The sequence below is a fragment of the Pseudopipra pipra genome, chromosome 1 (genome assembly GCF_036250125.1).
Source record: "Pseudopipra pipra isolate bDixPip1 chromosome 1, bDixPip1.hap1, whole genome shotgun sequence".
Classification (NCBI taxonomy): Eukaryota; Metazoa; Chordata; class Aves; order Passeriformes; family Pipridae; genus Pseudopipra; species Pseudopipra pipra.
The window spans coordinates 75,670,627-75,694,670 of record NC_087549.1 but is presented as its reverse complement, the minus strand read 5'-3'; the positions used below and the strand labels follow the sequence as shown (position 1 = coordinate 75,694,670).

The window sequence follows — 24,044 nt, the reverse complement described above, 5'->3', positions numbered from 1 at the left end:
AAAATGTTTAAACAATAAACTCATAAATCATTCTGTAATCATTAACGAGCATTCTCAAGATTTTACTGCTAATGATTAGAAACCTAATTCACTGGAACTGGTCACTCACTATATTTTACAAAGGAAAAACAAGTCACTGGTCCTTCACGTTCTGAACAGGGGGATGTGATAGTAGTGGTCATCCTCAGTCAGGAGAGAAATCTCATTCCATTCCCTTCGGTATTCATCTGGATAGTTTACTTGAAATTCCTCAGTATTAAACCTATGCAGTCTGTAAACTCTTATCTTTACTTCAAGTACATATCCAAGAAGAAACAGTTCAACCTAAAAATGAAAGACATATGTAAGACATTTATTTCTAGATGTAGAAAACTAAACTCATGATAATCCAAGTCAGGGCAAGTCATTTAGCTTCAAAACAGTAGACAAGGAATAAAAGGGGCCCTTTTGCAAGAGGAGTAAGAAAATTAAAAGTTTGAAGGTATTCTCAACAGTCCTTCTACTGCTCTTTTGCATGCAGAGGATATTCTGGTTAATGCTTGACACTTTGGAAACATCCCTCCTCCACCTGATAGGATACATAACCTGCTCCCAAAGCCAGCTCACATAGCATAGCAGGGAGCAAGAAAGGACTAGCTATTATCAAAAAATTGATAGACCTTGAAAAATGGGAAGTCTGCCACCTTGTGATCACTTGCTACATAAGGAAAATATAACAGCAAAGGGAAAAAATTTCCTTGTACTTCACATACATGAAAACTTGAGAACTGGCACCTTCATTGACACTTCTTGCAAAAGATTGCTTAGTCTGGAGAAATGCTTTGGGAAAAGTCCATTTCCTTGGGCAAAGACAGACAGAGCAGAACTTGTCCAGTTATAATCAAACAGCTCCTAAAGATGACTGTGTCATGTAACATTTGACTTGATAACTGAAATTGATTATAAAAAGTAATTGCAGCCATTGGAAAGGGAAACTACTTGCAGACTGGCAGCATGGAGCTTAGATGTCAGTACTTAACTCCTCACTAAATATAAAATAGGAAGCAAAAACCTTAACGTATTTATATGTTAAGGTTCATATTTATATGAACAGTAGAGTTCACATTATGTACTTTTAACAGACATTAGATCTCATGGGAACCAAAGAATGGGGAAAAAACAGAGGGATGCTACAGGGTTTGGCATAGTGGAACAGATAGGAAAAGTAAAACAACAGGTAAAAACTGCATAATCTAAAATTATTTTATATATCAAAGGTATTGTTTTTCTAAACTATGTCTTACTGACAGCCCGCAGCATTTATTTTTGTCCCAGCAAGAAAACTGTCCACTCTTACTATGTTTTCTTTCCTAGAAAATAAATGGCTATCCTCAGTCCACTTCCCTGCATCCCAAAGAAGAAAATGGGCCAGCTATCATGGATGATGTATAATTAAATTATCTAATCACATCAAAGATGGAATAAGTTTTGTGATTTATATTTCATTTGTATCCTTACCTGGTCTAGGCAAATAGAGTCACCTATGGAGTTCAGATGATTCATCATGAAACTCAGAGGGTCAGATGAAGTATCACGAGCAAAAAGAAGGCTAAAAAGGTTATGTACAGGCTCTTCCCTGTTCTTTATCTGCTCATAGGCTTCAACAACTTCATAGAGCATGATGAACTTTATGGCCTCATACAGTTTGTGTTCCTTGCTTTCATCAGAAAAGAGTGTATTACACATGTTTCCTCTTTTTTCATGATCTTTAGTAGCACTTATTTCAGCCCACTGGAAAGCACACAGAAGAATATTAATAAAATTATTAAGTAATCTATTTAACACAAAAGATTGCAAAACAGGAAGAGATACCATTTCTAAGCATAAAGCACTTATTAACCAACACAGCTCAGGCACAATAGCATTTGCAGGCAGCAACCCACAAGATGACCAAGGCCAATCGTAAGAGGTTCAACAAAGCCAAGTGCTGTTTCCTGCTCGTGGGTCACAGCAACCCCAGACAGCACTACAGGCTTGGGAAAGAGTGGCTGTGAAGTTATTCAGTGGAAAAAGACATGAGGGTGCTGGTCAACAGCTGACTGAGCATGAGCCAGCAGTGTGACTAGGTGGCCAAGAAGGCCAATGGCATCCTGGCCTGTATCAGGAATAACTTGGCCAGCAGGATCAGTGATCGTCCCCCTGGTACTCGGCACTGGTGAGGCCACACCTTGAAAACCTGGAGAAAACGAGGCTCAAGGAGAGACCTTGTCACTCTCTAAAACTACCTGAAAGGAGGCTGTAGCGAGGTAGGGGTTAGTCTCTTCTCCCAACTAATGTGATAGAACAAGAGGAAAAGGCCTCAAGTTGTGCCAGGCAAGGTTTAGATTGGATATTATGAAATAATTCTTCATCAAAAGGGTTGTCAGGCATTGAAAGAGGCTGTCCAGGGAAATAACTGAGTCAGTGTCCCTAGAGATATTTAAAATATGTGTAAATATGGGACCTGGGGACATGGTTTAGCTCTGGCTTAATGGTTGGACTTGATAATAGAATCATAGAATCAACCGGGTTGGAAAAGACCTCTGCGATCATCAAGTCCAACCCCTGATCCAACACCGCCATGGTTACTAGAGCATGGCACTAAGTGCCACATCCAGTCTCATCTTAAAAACTTCCAGGGACGATGAATCCACCACCTACCTGGGCAGCCCATTCCAATGTCTGATTACTCTCTCTGTAAAAAGATTTTTCCTAATATTCAACTTAAACCACCCCTGGCACAGCTTAAGACCATGCCCTCTTGTCCTGCTGCTGGTTGCCTGGGAGAAGAGACCAATGCCCACTTGGCTACAACCTCCTTTGAGGTAGTTGCAAAGAGTGAATGATCTTAAAGGTCCTTTCCAACCTAAATGACTCTATGATTCTATGACAATGAATTCTATGACTATGAAACACCATCTTTATAAAAATAAAATGAAGTTGGGAGCTAGACCTCATTCCCAGCAACAGCATAATGCATCACAGAGCTGCTCTGAAACAATTTGTTAATTGTAAGGATTTATTCATTCTGTTGCCTTGAAACTTTTTTCTTTAAGAAAATCCACTTTAAATGCAAAGGAAATACAATAGTTGGAGAAGAAAATGCACCATCTGTTTGCTCCTTCCCATTTGGGGAGGTAATCCAGAAGCATCTCATACAGCCTGTTTATTTTTAATCAAAATGATGAAATACTGCACTTGATGGCAAGGACTAGCCACATAGCAACAGCTGTGGGGAGGATGGCCTCCCTAACTTGCAGAGGACTTTTGAGTACTCAGCCTAGTGGATCCCCAAAAGCTGGATTCCCCTGCAGGGGAGGTGATGGCCTTCCCAAGTAGCTCAGCAGTCTGAACCTAGGAGAGAGGATGACTGCCACAGAAATATGTAACCAGAAGCAGTTCTCTAACTCTGTCTCAAACCATTCCTCAGGGCTTTTATTCCTCCCAACCATTTCCTAAATACTCACATTTGTCTTTAATGCCTCCATACATTTGCGCAATTTCCCAAAGGCATTGGGACCTGTGTATCTTTCTGGCCCAAAACTGTATTGCTGAATCCAGTTACAACCTTGAGAATACAAAAGCTTTTCAGGAAGCTGGGAAAAAAACAAAAGGCAAGCTAATCATAATCATAACAAGAAGTAGAATATAAAGTTATATAAACTTGTCTACATACAATTTACGATGTGGTTCTATCATCTAGTTGTAAAAAAATCAGCCTCATAACTCAACTGCTATGAAGGAGGATCCATTTGACTGCCAAGTCCTTAAGAAACTTTTAAAACAGGGCCAGTCAAAAAAAGATGAAAATATGCTCTCAGCAAAATATATAACCCACACTTCGGAAAAGCTGGGTATTTCCAAATTCAGTGAGGTACTTAAGATTACAGACACCTTCCAGGCTGCACACGCATCTCTACAGGCAGCAGCAATAGCTCCCACCTCCTTGCCACTATCTGGAGCCCAGGGCAGGATTTCTGCTGCTCCAGCAACACAGCAGTTCCCAAGTAAGCCACTGGACTTTGCATGGATGTGGATGATGAGGATTCAAATATCCTGTTGTGTTAAGGGAGTGATATCTGTTAGGGTGGCAGTAAAATTTATCCATCCACTTTTTCTTATCTTTCCTTTTTCTTTTTGTTTTTTTTTTTAATATAATTTATTAATATCATTATTTATATATAGATATTTTTAAGATCATTATTAATATCATGTTCACATAGGTATGCTTATATCATGGACAGTTTTTCAGTTAAGTAGTTAAATGGGTTTGAAAACCTTCTCTTTAAATTCTGATAATGATTCTCTACTTTGACAGCCAACACGTCAGTTTCCACACTGAACAAAGCTTCCTTCTGCTGTGCAAGGATAGCTGAATTGTGTTCATTTAGAACATGAATTTTACCTTCAATATATCTCTTTCCTTCATCCATGAAGGAAAAGGAATGCCTTGGCTGAATATCTGAAAAAGTACCGCTCTTACTGCACTATAGTTGTCTCTCCTGACTTGTCTCAGGTATTTGATATGACAGCTCCAAACCAATTCTTCATAAGCCTAGGAAAAGAAAAAAAAAATAGCAATAAAAAATTTTAAATCTTGGACAAAACTCATGTTGTTTGTAGTCCAGTTCCAAACTACTCATAAGAGAGGGCTAGGAAAATAAGAGAGTATATTTTTTAAGTTTTATAAACACAAAACTGTTACACCATTGTGGTTTTTGCAAACACCCTAAACTGGCACTGCCCCTTAAGAGTGACTCTGCACTCTCTAAATACCCAGGGACTTGTTCAAGTCTCTGCACTGTTGCTAGCGTAAACATTCACATGGTCAACCAAATTACAGCACATCAGCAAAGATTTCTGTGGCATAATAGCTTTAACCTCAGCCACTTCGCAACTTGCACTGACACATGAGATGCAGCAGCAAAAAGGCAGAAACAGGTATCTGGAGAAAACTCCTTTTGGCAAAAACATCTCCTTACGCTGACCTGAATCCATTGTGCAATGGTGACCTGAGGCTGAGCAGATCTGGCAGCTCTGTGCTGAAGCAGGCAGCCCTTGTTCCAGCTACACACTCCCTGCACTTCCTCTGCATTATCTCTGGCTCCTATCTGAGCCCTTGTTGAGACAATTTGGAGCAATAAACTTGCAGAGAATTAGGAAGAGTCCCACAGGCCGCTGCATCACTCTTACAGTTTGCTTCCTGAAGGGGGCAGCAGGATGCTCTCAATCCCTGGTCCTCTTTCGTCTCTGTTCCTTCCTCACCCCATCCCACCACCACTTCTCAGGTGCATTGTCTCCCCTAACTCTTACTTTATCGGCTGTGATAGTAAGCCTACTGAAATCTTCCTGCTGCTTCAGCAAGCTTGGGGGGCTCTGAGAAGGCTCCTGCTGGATGACCTGCTCTATCAGCTCACCATCAGGGTGGACCACATCCAAGAGAAGATGTGAGAGCCAGCACAAAAGAGGGAGAGGGACTGCTTAGCTAAAACTAGGTGAGAAAGGAGAGACAAGACAAACACTGGATTTGCCCTTTTGGGAACAGCAAGCATGTTACACTAGTTAAGGATCTCACAAAACCTCATCCTAAGATGTGCTCCTTACAGTGACAACTTCTCCCTGATATAACCAGCCATCCATTGGCTGCTCCATATATAGGAGTTTCCTTTTCAAGTCTTATCATCTAGAAGGCTCATGGATTTTCTGAAAGGCCTTTTTGCCCAGTATGTGCTTGCAAATTTATTAGAAGTTTTGCTATCTTTTTGTTACTCGTTCCTCCAAATAGTTTTTGGCCTTCTGTGTTGTTTCTGTGAACTTCTGGCATTGCTGCGTTCTTGCATTTAATGTGGCAAAGTTGGATCTTTTCTCTGTTCATCAAATGAACACAACTCCAGCTTTCTGAAAACTATCTTTTTTTTTCTATCTTTTTTTTTTTCTATAATTCCCTTATGCTGCTGTTTAGCCTTATCAGCTTCTTTTTACCCTAAGTCCTTCTTGGTATGCATTTGCTCTGTGATTCGAATACCATGACCTAGAGCTACACACATGCCAAATACACTGGTGCACTTAAGCTGTGTCTTGCTTGCAGCACCTTCCGCAGGCAAAGATGCAGGCACAAAGCTGGAGCAGAGGGATGGTGTGCAGAGGCATGGGATGGCCACTGCCCAGCACACTGGCTCCATGCCTGCTGGGCACCACCCAAGCCGGCACAGGTCACATGCAAGCTCCTGCCCTGCCTGCCTCCAGCTGCAGCTGATGGCGCCGGGGACAAGGGGCCTTAGCGGCTGCTGGGAAGGCTGCCAAGCACTGGCTGCTGTCACATGGACCTTCAGAGCTTTGAAGAGAACTGGATTTGATGCTTCATTCCTCCCTGGAATCAGAGTTTTAACTTTAAATCAAAGGCTGGCCAAGTGACAGCACCTAAGACCAAATTATTTGGGCTTTAGCACTGGGGATGATTTTCCTTAAGGGCACTGTGTGTGTTGCTGGTGCTAGAGGGGAGAATTCAGAGAATATGCAATACTAAAACTTCATCAATATTTTGGCCCATACTGTTGCAACCTTTATTTAGACCCATGTTCATGCTGCCCTTTTTGCTTTTCATTTGATAAGCCAGTGTAGCAGGCTCTGGCAGCTGCTGCAGCTGGTTGCACTGGGAGTACTATTCCTTTCCCAGGTACTAGTTCTCCCTCGTCCTCATGGAGCGATTAAAATTTAATTCTTACCTCCCTCATGTGTTTGGCCTGCTTTGTTTCTCCTTTCCATTCTCTCGCACTATAACCAAGTAGATCAACTTCTGTCAGCACACTGAGATTCCCTAAATTGAGATTGATTCATAGATTAGTTACCTTCTGCTGTTCTACATCTAAAAGGGAGTTGCAGGGGGATTAATGAATGTGGTATGACAACAAAAAGATTACTTATGAGTTTTCTCTGAAGGTAGTTGCTCCACCTGAAATACAAATGATAAAACAGTTGTCAATGAGAAGGTGTAAGAGGTCAGTATTTACTGAAATAAGCAACAGCGGGAAAGATTGAAGTCTGCTTAATAAAAACCTACCATTTCAGTAGCTGTGCTAAAAAGCTGTATAGCCTTCTACAATACCAAAAAACAGCAGCAAGGAAAGACATGCTTAGCATTAGCTGCACTTTCACTTTTTGCCACATGAAACACAAGGATTCCTTGGTAGCTGTTGTCCAGGACCACACCTCATGCCTTCCTAAAAGAGACATAAAAAGAGAGGAAAAAATCACTATTTTGAAATACTTGTTTTGATTTGTTTTCTTACAAAGAGAAAAATCATCCAAGTATGATACCACTCCAAATGAAATACAAAACATGACATGTAAAAGATGACTATATTTTACTTAATACATATACATATACTTTATACTTAGTTTTTCAAGTTTCTAGGGGTTTGAGTGCACATAGTTCACATTTCCAAGCTTTCCTCTACACAGTGGATATAACTATATATATAGTTACTGTATTGTAACTATATATATAGTTACAATGGAGTCACAGGAAGACTGGTATCCAAGCAACTGTTCAATAAAATAAAAAAAAACCAAAAACCAATGAAACAAAAAAAAAATAATTTTTTTTTTTTTACTTCAGGATGACCTGTACTGTCATTACTTTGTCTCTTAAGTCATGGCTTTAAAGACCAGGAGTTCCTAGGACTTACTTGTAGTTGACAAGTGGGCCATATAAGGCAATATTAGCTGACTGAGCATCATACAACTGCCTGGGGAATTAAAGGAATGTTCCTGCCTCAATTTGAGTAAGTTTAGGGTCAATTTAAAACTCCCCAGCGATTTGGTAGAAAGCTCAGGAGATCATCACAAAGGGGGTGCACTCTCACTGTTCTTACAGACATAAATGAGGACACGGTTCTGTCATGCCGTTGGCATTACAGACAGGGTTAGGAAAAGTTATGGTTGTCTGTTGTTGATAAGAAGACCTATAACTGAGAGAAGGCCTCGGAACTGAGTAGTTGTCAAAGGCAGCATCTGCTCCCTAAGTGAGAAATTCATCCTCTGGATGAAATTTGAGTATAGGAAATTCCCAGAGTTTATGATCAACAGCTGCTCTGTTATTATGTCTTTAGTAGAAAACTTTATGAGAGCTCAACTTTTTATAAAGGCATCCCCAGAGAGGGCTGTAAAGATCCTTCTACGGAGAGTCCACAGAGGGGATTACTCATTCAGCATAGTTTTATGTCAGCTGAACTTCTGCCCCTCCTGGCTTTAACAGGAAATTTAAGAGGGGCTTAAGTTTTCCAAGAAAGTTAAGCCCATGCACTGTTGACAACTATCCAGTCAAAGAGTTACATACGAATCCCAACCTTGGCAACGAGATAAACAGCAACACACGCATTTTACAAGCACTGTTGCATATATACAGAGCACTGCTGATATTTAGCTTTTCCAAATATTCTGTTGTTTGAAGAAGTTTTATTACAGGATGCTGTATGCAAGTCATCCGGCGGCAAGACACAGACCTCATCTCTCCCATGAATAAAAGGCAGGTTAAGAGCTGTAAATGAAAAGGTGTTAATAAACTTTAAAGAGGTAATTCGAGATGGGGTTGGGCTGCTAGTTCCCATTTACACAAAAACTGTGTGCTGTGAACATACAAGATGAGAGACAGGTCTTCTCTTAGCTTCTGCTCATAGGTTGCACCAAAGTGTGCATATGTAGCATAACCGGGATTTCCCTGCACACGCTGAGGAGTAAAAAGCAGGAAATGCATTCATGAACAACCAAGAAGATCAAAAACCCGAAGCCCCAGGAAATGTTTATTACTGATGCCAAGTAACAGACAGCAAAACATCAGTTGTAAGGTTTGGAAATGGGAAACCTCATGGAAACACTGGGACACACCCACTTAATGCTCACAGACACATATACACACACTCACACATCTTGTGAGGGACACCAGTAAGTACATTGTCAATAAGCACACAAATTTCTACATAGAGAGCAACTGCTGAGAATTAGTAACAGATGACAGTATCAGCAGAATCAAGCCATCACAATTTTTTCTCTCTCTTTTTTAGAATAAAGACATCAGTATTGAAAAACCTCAGGGAACTCTGAATAACTGAACCTCCTGCCAACTAGAATGGAACTTGACGGCTTACAAACATTCAGCCCATGGATCAGTGGGTATTCTGGATTTACACTGTTGTATACAAAACAATGATATTTAAAATTAAATTTGTTAACACCAATTTAAACATACAGTACCAAAAGGAAGATACTTTCACTTCGTTACTTAAAATGACTGTATGGTTCACTCCCAGTTTTGATTCTGAACAAACTGGGTCTATAAAAAGCAAGAGCTGGTTCATCTGTTAAAATGATATACTTTGCTTTATGGAGTACCAAGAAATACATGGGAATGCAAAATATGTTCCTTTACACCTTTTACAGGCAGAAAGATGAGGGGTTTGTAGCAGCTTTTAAACTGAATCAAGCAATCTTTTGAAAAAGCTTTTGATGGTAATAATCCTAAAAAAAAAGTACTGGAGTTCAACAAGCCCCCTTTTCAATGCATATGGTTAACACGTGCATGAGCAACTGCCCTTCAAAGAGTGCTGGGAAGCACTGGCTTACTCATTCCCATCAAAACAACAAATCCATGTCACAGAACATGAGATAATCAAATATTGTTCACCCCTTTTTATTTAATATGGGGAATTTATAAATAGGTATTACTGTAATAGAAAGCCTAATGGGAGATGGGAAAACCAGCAAACAAGTGATTTTGAGTATTTTTGCTACACTTGTATTACAGCATACCCTGGACTTCATAAACTTTCCCTCCTGTCATGGGAAAGCTGCTGTTCAAACAGCACTTTGTGATTCAGTTACTACTTCTGGTGCTTATGTCACACTTAGAAATGTAATTACATTTTTTATTCAAGTAAATGACATTTAGAAATGGCAGTTGGATTGTGAAGTGTTGCTGGTAAAAATACATCATGAACATAAATTAAAGAAGGCAGCAGTTTAAAATAGATATTTCCACCCCCTCCCAGCCCTCTCAGAAACTGAAGAGCAATTAAATTAATAACACACTGGTGGGGGGAGTGAAATAGGCTCACAGATTTTTAAATCCATTCCCTGTGATATGGACACAATTCATCCTGTTCCTCAGGAGGCCGGTGCTGCCACCAGCTCCTGGGCTCACATTTTTTTGAAGACTGACCATGAGCATCACCATGAAGACAGGGAGGCCTGACTCTTCTCCCATGCATAAATTTGGATGAACAGAGGCTGAACAGAGCTGGATTAGGAGCTGATAGCAGTGTTTATCTTACAATGCAAGTAGTACATTGTGTTTTCTTTTCATGCCACATAAGCTTCCTGCTAATGCCAAACCTTAAGCTTTTACTACCCACAAAGTCAGCAGGAGAGACACGCAGTAGAACAAAACCAACAAAAAAGGCCAGAAAAAAAAGAAAGTAAGAGACATCTGCAACACCTGCTTCTTTCTCAAGTAAGTCAGTCTCTAAAAGACTTGCTTCACATTTGACTCCCTCACGTTTTTGGAGGCTGCCATCTTAAAAATGCATAATTCATGAAATGCAAAATATAAGAGATCATCTTGGGAACTAGCAGACTGCACTGTATGCATTACTGAAGCACAATCCAATATCCCAGCATGTCTGATGGCACATTCACTATTTTGCTTTTTTCCTCCATCCCTGTAACAAGGCCATCAGAAAGACAACAGTCTTCTCAAATTTAAACCTGACAGTGTGATTTCTTTTCAGGACATTCCTCTTCCCGTCTTTTTGGAACTGAAACTAGGACATAGTACTTGTCACCATAAAGTGACCAAATTTCATACTCCCATCACACAACACAATGTTCCTAGCTCCCAAAAACCAGGTATCCCCTCATTCAGAGAGAGAGAGACAGAATGTATGACCCCTGTGTTCTAACCCTTCTGCTGCCCACCTGTACCCTCCTTCTCCCTCTTCTGTTGGATCCAGAGCTAGGAAGAGAGACTCCTCAACTGAGAGATGCAAGGCTTGGCATGGAGGTCCAAGTCTGCCTTTGTTCACTGTGTGCCTGCAGAGTTCTCTTCACAGTTGCATACTGCTTTTTTCCAGATTATATACTATCAGTACTGAGGTATGTTATAGAACAGGCTAAGTCCCTCTTTTAAGGTAAAACAAGCAATCTTACCCTTACAGAGCAAGCACCAGTATGACGCACACACATGCACAAACACCTCAACTGAATGAACCAAGAGGGAGACCCAGAAAAAAAGCTCCTGCTTATACAAATTCAATACCTACAAAAGATTACATCCCATAACAGCTTAGAAGAGAGAAATGTGCCTTTCTGAGTGGTGCCAAGAGAGTACAAATTCTTTGATTTCCCAGTTTATTATCAGTGCTGCACCAAACAGAATTTAAAAATACTTAGAACAGATCAAACACATACCAAGATATGTGGGAAGTACTGCTGAATTCAATAACTATTTCATTGCAAAACCCTTCCTTTACAGAGCAAAGCAACGTCAGCTTGTTAAGCAAACCTTCACCTGTTCTAACAAACAGCTAGAGATGAGGATCTCTCCTTGATATAATAAGGAAAAAAAGAATAATTTACAGGCAAAGATGGTAATCATCAGTGACTCATCAAAAGTTCAACCATGTCTTCTGATCAGATCTCAATTTCCACTCCAAAAAAATAACAAAACAGAATCTCAGCCCCAAACCTTAACTAGAATCATGTAATTACCTAGAAAATGGAATAGTTTTGGTATCACTGAGGCCCATCGCTTGCAAGAAAGGTTTTATTTACACAGCTGTCCTGTGTAGGAGTCCCAAGTACTCTCTCAGTTCCTTTAATCTTCTTTCAGAAAAAAACCAGAACATCAAGGCTGGCAGCCTTCTTCAGACCTGATCATCAACAGGACCCAAACTGCTGGTGTTAACATACTTATCCAGTTGTGACACTTACTTGTTCCTACTGTGCAGCAATAACCATCCTGTGTTCTCACCTACTGTGTGATTACCTAAAATACACCCTATTAGAGTTACCTTTACAAAACCAATTTCAGCTATATAATCAAGATATTAATGCATGCCCTAGCCTGCACATACCATTTTCCCCTCTACAAATGCCTACGAGAACAAAGGAAAGTTCAGTTCTTGATTTCCTGTATAATTCAGCTTCCTTTTCAAGGCACAGGGTGCTTCATCCAGGACATTCAGATGAATAATGCTCAGCCACACTTCCATTTAAGTAAGAAAAAACACGAGAGAAGCCTTCTAAGAACTTACAGTCCAGAACACTGGATTAGAAATATAGCATTTAATGCCACAAAAAACATGTATCCCTCTAAAACTCTTTCCTAAGTATGAGTAAAAAGAAAAATTGAAAAAATAAAATAACTTTTTAAAGAAGGAGTCTCTGAAATCTCTGCTACTGCGTTTTTCTTAATGTGGAAAAAATCTGTTCTCATTCAGAATTGCAGTTTAATGCCTGCAGACTTCAAACAGAACTTACATAAATGCACTAAATCTATTATCCCACTCTAAGGATTCTTATTATGCTTGCTGCAGAGTCGCATGTTGAGTCATCCCTAATGCTGCTCATGTTTGCTTCTGGTTTACCTATTCACAAACACAATTCTCAAAATGCTTTTCTTTTTTCCTTTGTTGTACTGAATCCAAACTGGTAGATTAAAGAAAATACTTACTTCCTTCTGAACATCTTCTTACACTTAAGTCTAGCTGACAGGTATAAATACTTTGGGTTTTTTATGTTCATATGTCTAGATAACTAAAGCTTGATTATGGGGGAAAAAAGTTGGAATTCTTATTTAGCAATAGCAATTATTTTCCTCCTCCTTTTTTAAAATCCTGTTTGCTACGTAGCATAAGACTTGTACCTACCACCCAAACCTCCAAGGATGCACAAGGATGCTCAGGAGGCTGGTGATACCACAGGCAACACCCCTCCTGGTCTCTCCATACAGAGGTCCACTGGCAGCTGCTCCCTCCCTGGGGTTTGCCAGTGTGGGAAGTGACCCTGGCCCTGCCTGGACGCAAGCTTGATCCCCCAGCAGTGCAGGCACCAAGGTCATTGCCATTCCAGAAAGCAGGACTTGTTTGAGCCTGCCACCTGTTGCCCCAAAGGAAGGGACTGCTAGGCTCTGTGACTCCAGCACAACCCATGGCAGTGGCCACCACGTCAGCACCAGAGGAGGGGTGCAAGTAGCAAAGTAGAGGAGCCCCCAGCTGCACACACAGAGGGGTGAAAAGCACCTGGATTGAGGAAGTGAGAATGCCGACAGACAGTGGTGTGGGAAAGATCTTGATGCGAGCAACGAAACAAGCTGCTTATTGGCCTGCGATGGGCAGCGCTTCTGGGACACAACACCCGCTGAACAGCCCTGGATGACTCCCCAGCCCCTTAGTGGTCATCAGCCAGCTGATTCCCAAACAGCACTTTGACACCTTGAGGTATCCTCTGCTGAAGTGTTACAGCCCTGTGGAGAAAGCACAAGGAATGCCAGTCCACTCTGCAAGCGCACACTGCAGGGCAGTACAAGGAGTTTTAAGTTTTTACCTGATGATAAAAAGTTATCCCAAGTGATAGCCAGGCAAGCAGCAGGACCAAATAACCCAAGACAAAAAAAAACCCCAACTCTTCTGAGCTTGTTTACTGTCTAAGCAAAAGGCCAGCCCGCCTCTCACCAAGCTGCATCCATGTCACTCGTCATTCCCATCTCCATACAGGGTCTGACTGCTGCACCCAACACAGATTTTATGTCCGTCTTCAGAGCATGGCCCTCCCCAAAAGTGTACCCGATTCTGTGTGCAAGCCACGCAGAGCTGTGTATTTTTCACACTGATTAATAATCACACATAATTTATGGTTAATAATCAAAAATAATTCACATCTCCCGATGGCACATCAGATCACAAAGCTTCTGCTTTCTCAGGAGGTGTGTGCAGGGGTTATTCCTACAGTGATACCTGTTTGCTTGGGAGTTTTACTTGTGTCTTGTCCTCCTTCCAAGACAGACTAGAAGCAGAAAGCAAGCCCACATAAAGCAAAATATCAAAGCCATCACTCTGAACACAAATGACAGAAATTGGTCTTGCATCTCTTTCCCCGGCCTCTCAGTGTCGAACCTGATGGAAGTCAAAACTTCAGCTTTATTCTGCAGAGCTCATGCAATTTGTATGGAAGCAGCTGGACTGTTTAAACCCTGCCCTCTCTTCATCATTTAAAGGGCAACACTTTCAAACTGGCATATTTAATTAGCTCAAGCACACAGGAGTCCTCTGCCTTTTTGTGAGAGTGCATTACAGGCACATCTTGCCTAAAATCTTAACCAAAAATGCATGTTGAAAGGTAAAACTGAGTGCATTAGGAGAACTTACATTTCAGTTACTATCACTCAGTGTAATACCAAAGTCATAAACATTTCACAAAAATGTGATTTAAGAACGCAGAATGTTCTGTGTGGAAGCTCTCTGCTTGTAAAAACATATTACTATTATTATTACCATCATCATCATTATTATTATTGCTAATGCACAGTTGGTATTGTTACAGACATTTGGATGCAAGAGAACTTTCAAGCACTCTAGACATCGGTTGCAGGGACCAAGAGACCACAGCTCCCTGACACCTCTGCCTTTGCACAAACTGCCTAAAAACTGTACAGTTACGTAGCAAGGTCTACAGAAAATACTAATCATGCAGCCCTGTAGAATATGGTTAAGTCTAACCCTGCATATCGAGCTCTTCTTGAGGGGCTGGCACTTCACAGAGGCACAACTTTAACTTCTAAGAAAATTAAATACAGAGTACTGAATAGTGTCTATCATGGAACCTAGCAGTAATAATTTCTAAAGTTCTACATTTATTTGAAATCCCCTATTTTTAAGGCCTCAGCCTTTGGCAAGCACATCACAGATGAAATTCATGCACAGGAAATGACACAAAATGAAACCAGAATTGAAGGACAGTAAACATATCCCCAGGTTGCTCCCAGACAAACACAACAGGGCACACATGGCATGGTGCTGTGCGCAGAGCAAAACAGGTAGGGCTTCTCTTTGTCATACAGGCAGACCTGAACCAAGTATTTTAAGTTTGCAGAAAGACTGATTTTGCACAAACTCAGCAATTAAAACCTTGCTAACATTTCAAGGGAGGTGATTTTACCCCTCTACTTTACCCTCCCAAGCCCCTACCTGGAGTACTACAACCAGCTCTGGGGCCCCCACCATAAGAAGGATATGGACCTAATGGTGCAAGGTCCACAGAGGAGGCTGTGGAAATTATTAGGGGGCTGAAGTACCTCTCCTATGAAGACAGGCTAAGAGACCTGAGGTCATTCAGCCTGGGGAAGAGAAGGCTCCTAGGAGACCTTATAGCACGTTCCAGTACCTAAAGGGGCCTACAAGAAAGGTGGAGAGGGACTTTTTACAAGGGCATGTAATGACAGGACAAGGGGGAATGATCTTAGACTGAAAGAGGGCAGGTTTAGATTACATATTGGGAAGAAATTCTTTACTGCGAGGGTAGTGAGATACTGGAACAGGCTGCCCAGAGAAGCTGTGGATGCCCTAGCCCTGAAAGTGTTCAAGGCCAGGTTGGATGGGACTTTGAGTAACCTTGTCTGGCCCTGTCCATGGCAGGGGCATTGGAACTGGATGATCTGTAACATCCTTTTCAACCCAAACCATTCTATAATTCTATGATTTACCTGGTGGCAGCTCACCTGAGGGTAGTGACAAGCACTTTGCCTTGATGCTTCTTTGCTGCACAGATGCTGCAGACTTCAGGACAGTCAAAGCCTCATGCACACTGTATCATATCAAGGCACTAGTCTGATGCTAAGGTACACATTTCCCGCTTTCATAGCATCATTTACCCAATGTGTTGACCCTGCCCTGGAAACACAAATGCTAAATGCTCAAAATAGGTAGAAAACCTCAGCAACATATTATGGACAAGGAATCTGAGATGGGGTCTTGCTGAAGATCACATGTAGACCTAGTGAAGGGACTAGAGACTGAGCATACACAGCCACATCATCCCATATTTTTAGCCCTCCACCTTCAGACAATATGGCTCAAATAAGACAACATGAGTCTTCTGCTCAGTCTACAGGTTTCTCCTCAGAGAAATGTTTGTTGAAAGAAAAGTATGGGCAGCACAAGTTGCCTTGCTTGCCACATCCCTCCACACAGACACATAGTGTTAGTGGCATCTGTTCCCACTGGTAACATGGGAACAGGAGCTAGAGACATCTCCTCTCTGTCAGGAGCTTCCAGCACCTCCCCACAGGATACAGAGAAATCCCAAGCACTGGAGTCTGGATTTTGAGGATGCCAAAAATGTACAGTATTACTCCTCAGCAGTGAAAAAATAGGAAGAAGATAAAAGCACAGAACAAGGCTAAAAAGAAACTAAAAGCTGCTGACTTAAAGATTTCTCAGAAAATTAATGAAGTAGCCTGCAGAAGTTTTGAAGTATTTCAAAAAGTATGCCTTCACTGGAGCCCTCTCAAGAAGTGGGCTTTTTTCCTTTTTGTCCTCACTTATGCTGAGGCACAACTTTTACATGCTTTTCTGTTATCAGGCAACAGATAGTCCAACCATGAGTCACAGTGTTCATGGAAAAACCCCAGACTTTCCATCAAACCAAATTCAGTTATATAAAAATTAAACTCTCTCTAGCACCTCAGAATTGGTACAAGATCCCTAGAGACAAACTTCCCTCTTAAAACTGTCAGTGACTGCCTTTATGTTGCTGTGCCTGAAGTACACAAGTCCTGACCGTCTTCTGTCATGAAATGCTGATATTTTCACTAAAAAATACCTATTTCTCTGTCTTTTTGGAAGGTACAACATTATTGTGTCTGATCCACAGCACTGCAACCATGCACTGAGGAACTGGTGTTTTTTATGCTGGGAATCTCAGCAACCAACCACATGGGCAAAGTTCCCTGTTACTGCTACACGCTGCCACCACGCCAGCTGTATCACCCAGGAGTGCAGAAAGGATGCCGTGTGTTTACTGTGTCCTCCCAAATTCCCTCAAAGCAGAAAACAGATCCTGAAGTGATTCAGGTCAGATGTCAGACAGAAACTCAGATTAGTTTTGACCTTAAAGAGTATTATAAATCCTTTAGAAGTCAGATTGCCTGAATAAAAATGCCGTTACAATGTGGTCCAATGGTAATTTTAAAAAAAAAATAATTTCACAGCCTAAAACAAGAGAAGATTAAGAAGATCCTTAAGGTAAAGTTTATGCCATTCTAATCACACCCAAATTAGTTATGCAAGTGTAATGAAAGCAGCGTAATTATACAACCTTTTGACTCCTGAGCAATGGTTATTTCCTGTGTTTTCAAAACAACTAAATTAGAACCACACTCATCACCCCTAGGACAGTATGGCACAGTGACTGTGATGGTTCAGGCTGTGCAGAGTCAGGAGGTGCAGCAGAGGTATTTCTGAACTCTCAAACTCATTTGCCTGAGTAATCATGCAAGGCCAATCATTTTCAGACATTAAGCTCAAGAAAAATTGCATATACTGTTGAAAAACCCTTTAATGCTTGTTGTCTTATCCTTGGTAGACAGAATGAGAGGATTCAACCTGGAAGCTGTACCTAAGAAACAAAGTGGAGAGAAAATCTTAATGCTGAATGGGAAACGAACACCATCTAGGCAGGCAATATGTTCCAAACACCTAAACAAAATGAAAAAAAACCTTACATCCAAAAATGGCAAAAAATCCCAGAATTACAAAAATTATTTTTTTCCCCAGAATTCCAAATCCATATACAGATACTTATCCATAAAAGCACTTAGATTTAAATGCTGACTAGCAATTTCATACTGCGTTTGCCCTTCAAACCCAATTCTAACACCCTTCACCTGGTAGTGTTGCAAAAAGGCATTTTTTCCTCTTACTGTATGGACTCTCCTTCAGTTTCTAATTAAATTATTTGCCCACTAGTAAAGAAATTAAATTCTTAAAGGAGCAAACTTCAATGATTACAAAGAAGTGTTCTGAGCTTGCCATTTCTTCCTCTTTCACACACTTTGCCTCCTTCTTTCATCACTTGCAGAAACTGGAGTGGCCCAAAGGACGGAAGTGGGAATAATGATACTTGCACATATTAGCAATGGAGCAGTCAGCAGCATGCTAGCTTAAAATCAGTTACTAAATACCACAGAAATCTGGTTCTTTCTCCAGTGCAGAAAATGAAAGTATAAGCTGAATACAATCTGTACAGCTCCTCCAAAAAGAAAACGAATTGATTAGTACGAAAAGCAGTGAAAAATGAGAGCTGGATCAGTAACCATCAAAGCAGAAATATATCACATGCCGCATAATATACAGCTGAAAAGCAGTCTGGCAGGGCACAGTATCTTCAACCTAAAAGACCACTTTCCAGTGACATAAGAGATTATAGAACTGAAGAATCATTTCAGTTGGAAAAAAACCTTTGAGTCCAGCTGTTAACCCAGCATTGCCAAGTCCACCACTAAACTGTATTCCCAAGTGCCACATCTACACATCTTTTAAATACCTCCAGGGATGGTGACTACATCAATTCCCTGTGCAGCCTGTTCCAACGTCTGAACATCCTTTCAGTGAAGAAATTTTCCTGATATCCAATCTAAACCTCTCCTGGTGCGACCTGAAGCTTTTGTCCGACTGCTTGTTACTTGAGATAAGAGACTGACCCCCATCTGCCTATGGCCTCCTTTCACGTAGTTGTAGAGAGCGATAAGGTCTCCTCTGAGCCTTGTTCTCTCCAGGCTAAACAATCCCAGCTCCCTCAGTCGCTCCTCATGGGACTTGTGCTCCAGACCCTTCATCAGCTCTGTTGTCCTTCTCTGAACATGTTCCAGCACCTCAATGTCTTTCTTGTAGTGAGGGGCCCAAAACTGAACACAGGATTCGAGGTGTGGCCTCACCAGTGCTGAGTAGAGGGGGATGATCACTGCCCTGGTCCTGATGGCCACACTATTGCTGATACAAGCCAGGATGCCATTGGCCTTCTTGGCCACTGCTGGCTCACGTTCTGCCATGCCTGATGCCAAGGACTACCTGCAGCTGGCAGGTAGGTCAGGAGGGGCGTGTGTCCATCTTCCCGCAAGTCCTCCTAAATCATGTCCACACTTATGATCTCCTTTTTTCTAAAAGTTCACTTTCTGATAGGAATACAAGCCAGCCTGCAACACCGTCTTGCACACAGTAAGGAAAAAAAAATAAATTTAACCCCCCAACCAAACCCCCGACGAACACCGATGTGAAACTGGCAGGTCAGCGCTCAGGTCAGATCTCTACGCAGGTCAGCGCTAATTCCGCACTCAGGACACTCCAGTTCCCCAAGGAAACCCACACCCACCTGGCACACCCAGCACTTGCCCCCGCAGACCCGCGGCCGGTCCCTGCCCAGGCGGTGCCCGCAGCCCCCGGCCCCGACACGGCGGGGGCGGGGGAGCACAGCCGAGGCGGTCCCGCCGCGAAGAACCTTCGGAGCAGCTTTCCGGGTATCGCCACTTCGGGAAAACGGCCCCGACAGAGTCAAGTGGAAAAATAAAATTTAAAAAATAAAGAAACAACAAATAAAGGCAAACTCTCGCCGCGACCCGCCGGGACCCCCCTCCAGCCCCCCGCAGCGCCTCACCCGCTCCGCCGCGCTCCGCCTGCGCCTCCCCCGGGCACCGAACCCCGGCTACGAACCAGCGCCGGCGCCGCCCGGGGCGGGGATCCCGCGGGGCCGCCCCGCTCCCCGCCCGGCCCGGCCCGGGTCCCGCTGCCGCCCGCGGTCCTAGCCGTGCTCGGGAAGCGGGGGCTCCCGCGGGCCCCGTGGTGGGCGCGGACCCCGTTTCGAGGAAGAGCGGTAACCCTTGTCACTCATCTCTCGGCCTGTCTTCCAGCTTAAGGAACGAGCGGAGTTCTCCATTTCCTCAGCAGCCTCTGCCGCTCCTCCATCAGTTAGGTATAGTCTGCGCTCAGGTGTCACACTACACTGTGTCACATTTTATAGCAGCAAAAATCATAGAATGATTTGAGTTGGAAGGGACCTTTAAGATCATCTAGTTCCAACCTCCCCGGGCCATGGGAAGGGACACTTTCCACTAGACTAGGTTGCTGAAAGCCCCATCCAACCTGGCCTTGAACACTTTCAGGAATGGAAATGCCTGGAACACTTCCAGGGATTCCAGTTCCCTTAATGGAGACCAACGTCATCAGCATCTGTCTGAAATCTAGCCATGAAATGCAAACACAGTGAATTCAAAATTTTTGATTGGTTTTGGTTTTTTCCTTCTCGTTAAATGTTGATTTCCTCAATAATTCACTCATTAACAAGTTGACATGCATTCATCCAAAAAGAAATTCCCCTTTGCCAGGTACGTTTCCTTATAACAGTCTTTCAGTTATCATTTCTCCCAGCTGTTTGCAGAAAATTTGCATATACTGCTGTACTTTCTTTTCTGGTTACACATTAAAGAATAGTTTTCTTCCATATCACTAGGGACATTGCAGGAAAAACAGAGGAATTGTAATGGTCCAAACAAAGACTTAAATCTTTTACAGAGTTACAAGCAATTTGCTCCAATACAGAGCTAAGACAAACTTACATGGTCTTTTGTTATTGGGTTCTGTTTGGGTTTGTTGGGGTATTTTTCCATAAAATATTACAAGATATTAAAATAGTTGAAGATCAAAAATCAAGACTTTTCATGAAACAGTGAAGAGATTTGTACTGCCTGGCAGGAATATCAGGTTGTTTCTCCTTCCATCTCAGTTAATTGGCTAAGGAACAAAATAGTCAAAAGCTGCTAAATATCTGTGTGCCAAGCGCTCATTTAGGTGCGCCTACAGAAAGCCACGAACACATTTATCTGAGTAAAAGAAAATCTAGGCTTAAAGACCAGCTAAAATTAGCAAAAGTAAATAGTTGACTTCAGAGGCCCAAAGCTGTCAGTTGTGTAGCACTGTGTGCTGCTCCATCAAAAAATCCATTTGGAAAAAAAATTTTTCCTAAGTGCCACCTCTGTGCTTTTCTGCAGCATCAGCTACTTGGTGCTTTCCATTTGGACATGCAGTTTGTGGTTTAACATAGCTGTGTCTCAGCAGCTGCAGCTAAGAGAGATGCTGTCAGGATATAGCTCACATGGCATCCACCTGCAAAGACTCCAAGGTACCTGGAATTTATTTCTGAGATGTATCTTGTCTGCAGCTATCATATACTTCAGCTTCCCTTTCCTTTTTCTTGCCTTGGCCAGGCCAGATTTGGTGTCACTGGATGGCTTAGCATTCTTCTTTCTGCCCTCTCTTAACCTGTTAAGATCTTAGGATTCAATGGATGATTTCTTTGTGCAGACAGGCCTGAAAGGTAGTGTTTATCTGGCTGCTGACTCATCAGAGAAGAGAGATGAAATGCATAGTACAAACACAGCAACTCAATCCCTGTATCAGTGAGTCATTTTCACTTCACAGCTCTCTGTTCTCTCCTCTGTGCATTTATTCAGCACTTCAGTGGAGAATGGCCTATGCCCCTCTGCCCCTCTGTGTGGGAATAAGCCCTGGGACAAAACAATCAGAGATCACTTATTTGAAATCTCTTGGGATAATTTTCTAACTAAGACTGTCCATTGTGCCCTTTCTTCCTCCTTAAGCTCTCTCTGGACCTCTTCTCTAAGTCACTATGAAGAACTGTCTACTACCTTTTTCCATTTGCAGGCTTCTCAAGGAGAATGCTGTCTCTCCTCCTTGCAAGTCAGCGAGACGGGACAGCCTCTACCTGCCTCCCTCCTTGGCCTCAGATGCAGACACCACTGTGAGACTGAGTCAGGTAACACACAGACCTCCTGCACTCTGTGTTGGATCGGTCTGTGTATGCCATTTCTGTTAGCTGAAAATGAGCTAGGATAATCCTAGAGAGAGCAAGCAGGTCGGAGCCAGGATCAATGGCAGAAACGGAAATAGCAGCTAACTGGAAGGCAGTTTATTTTACAGCCTGTGAAGAATTGGAAACATGCTGTTACAAGGGTTCAGAAAGCTTCAGAAAGTGACAATTTCTCCAAAATATCTCACAGAATCATGGAATGTTGAGGGCTGGAAGGGACCTTAAAGATCATCTAGTCCGAAATCCTCCTGCCATGCTTAGAGATACTTCCCACTAGACCAGGTTACCCAAGGCCTTATCCAATGTGGCTTTGAACACTGCCAGGGTTGGGGCATCCACAACCTCCCTGGGCAGCCTGTTCCAGTGTCTCACACCCCTCACAGTAAAGAATTTCTCCCTAATGTCTAAAGTACATTTTCCCTCTTTCAGTTTGTACCCATTACTCCTTATCCTTTCGCTGCAGTTCCTGACAAACAGTCCCTCTCCGGCTTCCCCTTAGGCCCCCTTCAGATACTGGAAGGTTGCTATGAGGTCTCCATGCAATCTTCTCTTCTCCAGGCTAAACAGCCCCAACTTTGTCAGCCTGTCTTTGTAGGGAAGGTGCTCCAGTCCTCTTACCAACTGCATGGCCCTCCTCTGGACTTTCTCCAACAGAACAATGTAGGGAGCTAGAGAAGGCCTTGCATAGAGCATGCATTCAATAGGTTTCTGCAGAAATAATGCATTCTCTGCTTTGCCTCCGAGTAGGCAGCAGTTCCATGGGGACAAAGGGAGAGCTCCAGAGAGCTCAGACTGGAAGCAGCCTAAGTTTAATTCTCTTCCTCTAGACTTCCTGGTCATGGGATTTGGCACATGTTTGTGATACTCAAATAAGCTTCTACTGCTTAGGGATATTTATGATATTTTCTTCCTTTAGGGGAACATTATGAACTTTCATATAACACGAACCTCTGGGTTTTTCTGCAGGTCATGGCATTTCCAAGCTGCAGCCATGACTGGGACTACCTCCCTCTGCCTGTACCCACATGAGACAGCACAGCAATTACAGCAGAAGCTTATACTGAAAGCCATGCTAAATAAATGTGAGGACAAGTTAACCATGTCTGTTTAAACCCACAAATCAGCTGCCAAAGCAACTGCCATGTTCTTGCTCCCATCTGCAGGTGAGAAACAGGATTATAACCATGGCCCAAAGAATGTAAACAGTTCAAAAGGAGTGCTGAGACAAAGGCAACAGCATCCAACCCAGTAAAAGTCGGAAACCTGAGTACAGAACTAGTGAGAGCTTCCTCCTCTCAGTTTTTCAAGGCCGTTTTTAACAGTCAAGAACCATTTCCTTGTTTGTTGTAATTTATTATTACTACCAAGGTCAGGTAGCCCAACACATAGGTAAAAGTAGTACCCATGCAGCTGTGATCAGCAGCACAGAATTTTTCTCTAGCTGATCACCAGGTTGTTGAAAAGCTAAAATTTAGAGCACAGCTGTATGAACTTACCGACACTTCTCTTTGAGTGGTTTATTCTGCTTTGCTTTTCTTGCTCAGGGAACTGGTCTTTGTTCTTACTTGCCTTTCTGTCATGTTGCCTCTGCATCTCCTCTCCAGAGTATCCCCTCAGCTGGATTTCTCTCCCCTGACTTCTGCTGCAGTTAGAAAATGGGTCTCTACAGACTCAGCCTGTCTTCACAGATCAACAAGCCGTGAAAGGATCTGGCTTCCTGTTTCATTTCCGTTAAAGTTTTCAAAGTCACACAGGCTGTCTATGCTTCTCCATATCCAAGCCACAAGAAAAAAAAATTGAGCATAACTCAGCTATTTCTAAAGGTCACATTGCTACCTCCCTCCGCATCTTCCAAGTTGTTTGCGGGATGGAGATTGCAGGCCGATTTTTGAACTGTGATGTACCATCCATACATGTTTTCTATCTTAGTGGTAGTCCACAGAGAGTCACAGCCTCTTCTTTTCAACTCCAATGTCACATTTGATAGCTAAGCTTTTAAGATTACTTTCGTGCAATCAATGTGCTTTCTGTAGGAACAGAATGACCGTGAAGTGCAAACAGGTGGTCCACACAAGCATCCATTCCATATTAAGATA

At 42.4% G+C, this 24,044-nt stretch overlaps 1 protein-coding gene across 3 annotated transcripts; it reads right to left on the bottom strand.

The window, feature by feature from the left end:
• Nucleotides 1-95: 95 nt before the first annotated feature.
• On the bottom strand, nt 96-23,566 carry OTULINL (OTU deubiquitinase with linear linkage specificity like). Of its 3 annotated transcripts, none has more exons than XM_064661603.1 (8): nt 23,445-23,566; nt 7,079-7,238; nt 6,939-6,970; nt 6,744-6,835; nt 4,424-4,573; nt 3,486-3,614; nt 1,498-1,770; nt 96-324 (listed from the first exon to the last, which is right to left on the bottom strand). In XM_064661603.1, exons 1-8 carry the CDS (start codon nt 23,539-23,541, stop codon nt 145-147), a joined length of 1,113 nt encoding a protein of 370 aa, XP_064517673.1. In that variant the 5' UTR covers nt 23,542-23,566; the 3' UTR covers nt 96-144. The 3 variants fall into 3 exon arrangements, with proteins under 3 accessions (XP_064517673.1, XP_064517688.1, XP_064517679.1); XM_064661618.1 differs by lacking the exon at nt 23,445-23,566 and adding an exon at nt 19,720-19,821; XM_064661609.1 differs by lacking the exon at nt 23,445-23,566 and adding an exon at nt 19,438-19,652.
• Between the last annotated feature and the right edge of the window lie 478 nt (nt 23,567-24,044).

Coding starts and splice junctions, on each gene's coding strand:
- OTULINL (XM_064661603.1), bottom strand. CDS start 23,541: ATGCAGAGGCAACATGACAGAAAGGCAAGTAAGAACAAAGACCAGTTC. Junction 6,836..6,938: donor CCTTCAGAGAAAACTCATAA/GTAATCTTTTTG, acceptor ATCTCAATTTAG/GGAATCTCAGTGTGCTGACA. Junction 3,615..4,423: donor AGGAAAGAGATATATTGAAG/GTAAAATTCATG, acceptor TTTTTTTCCCAG/CTTCCTGAAAAGCTTTTGTA.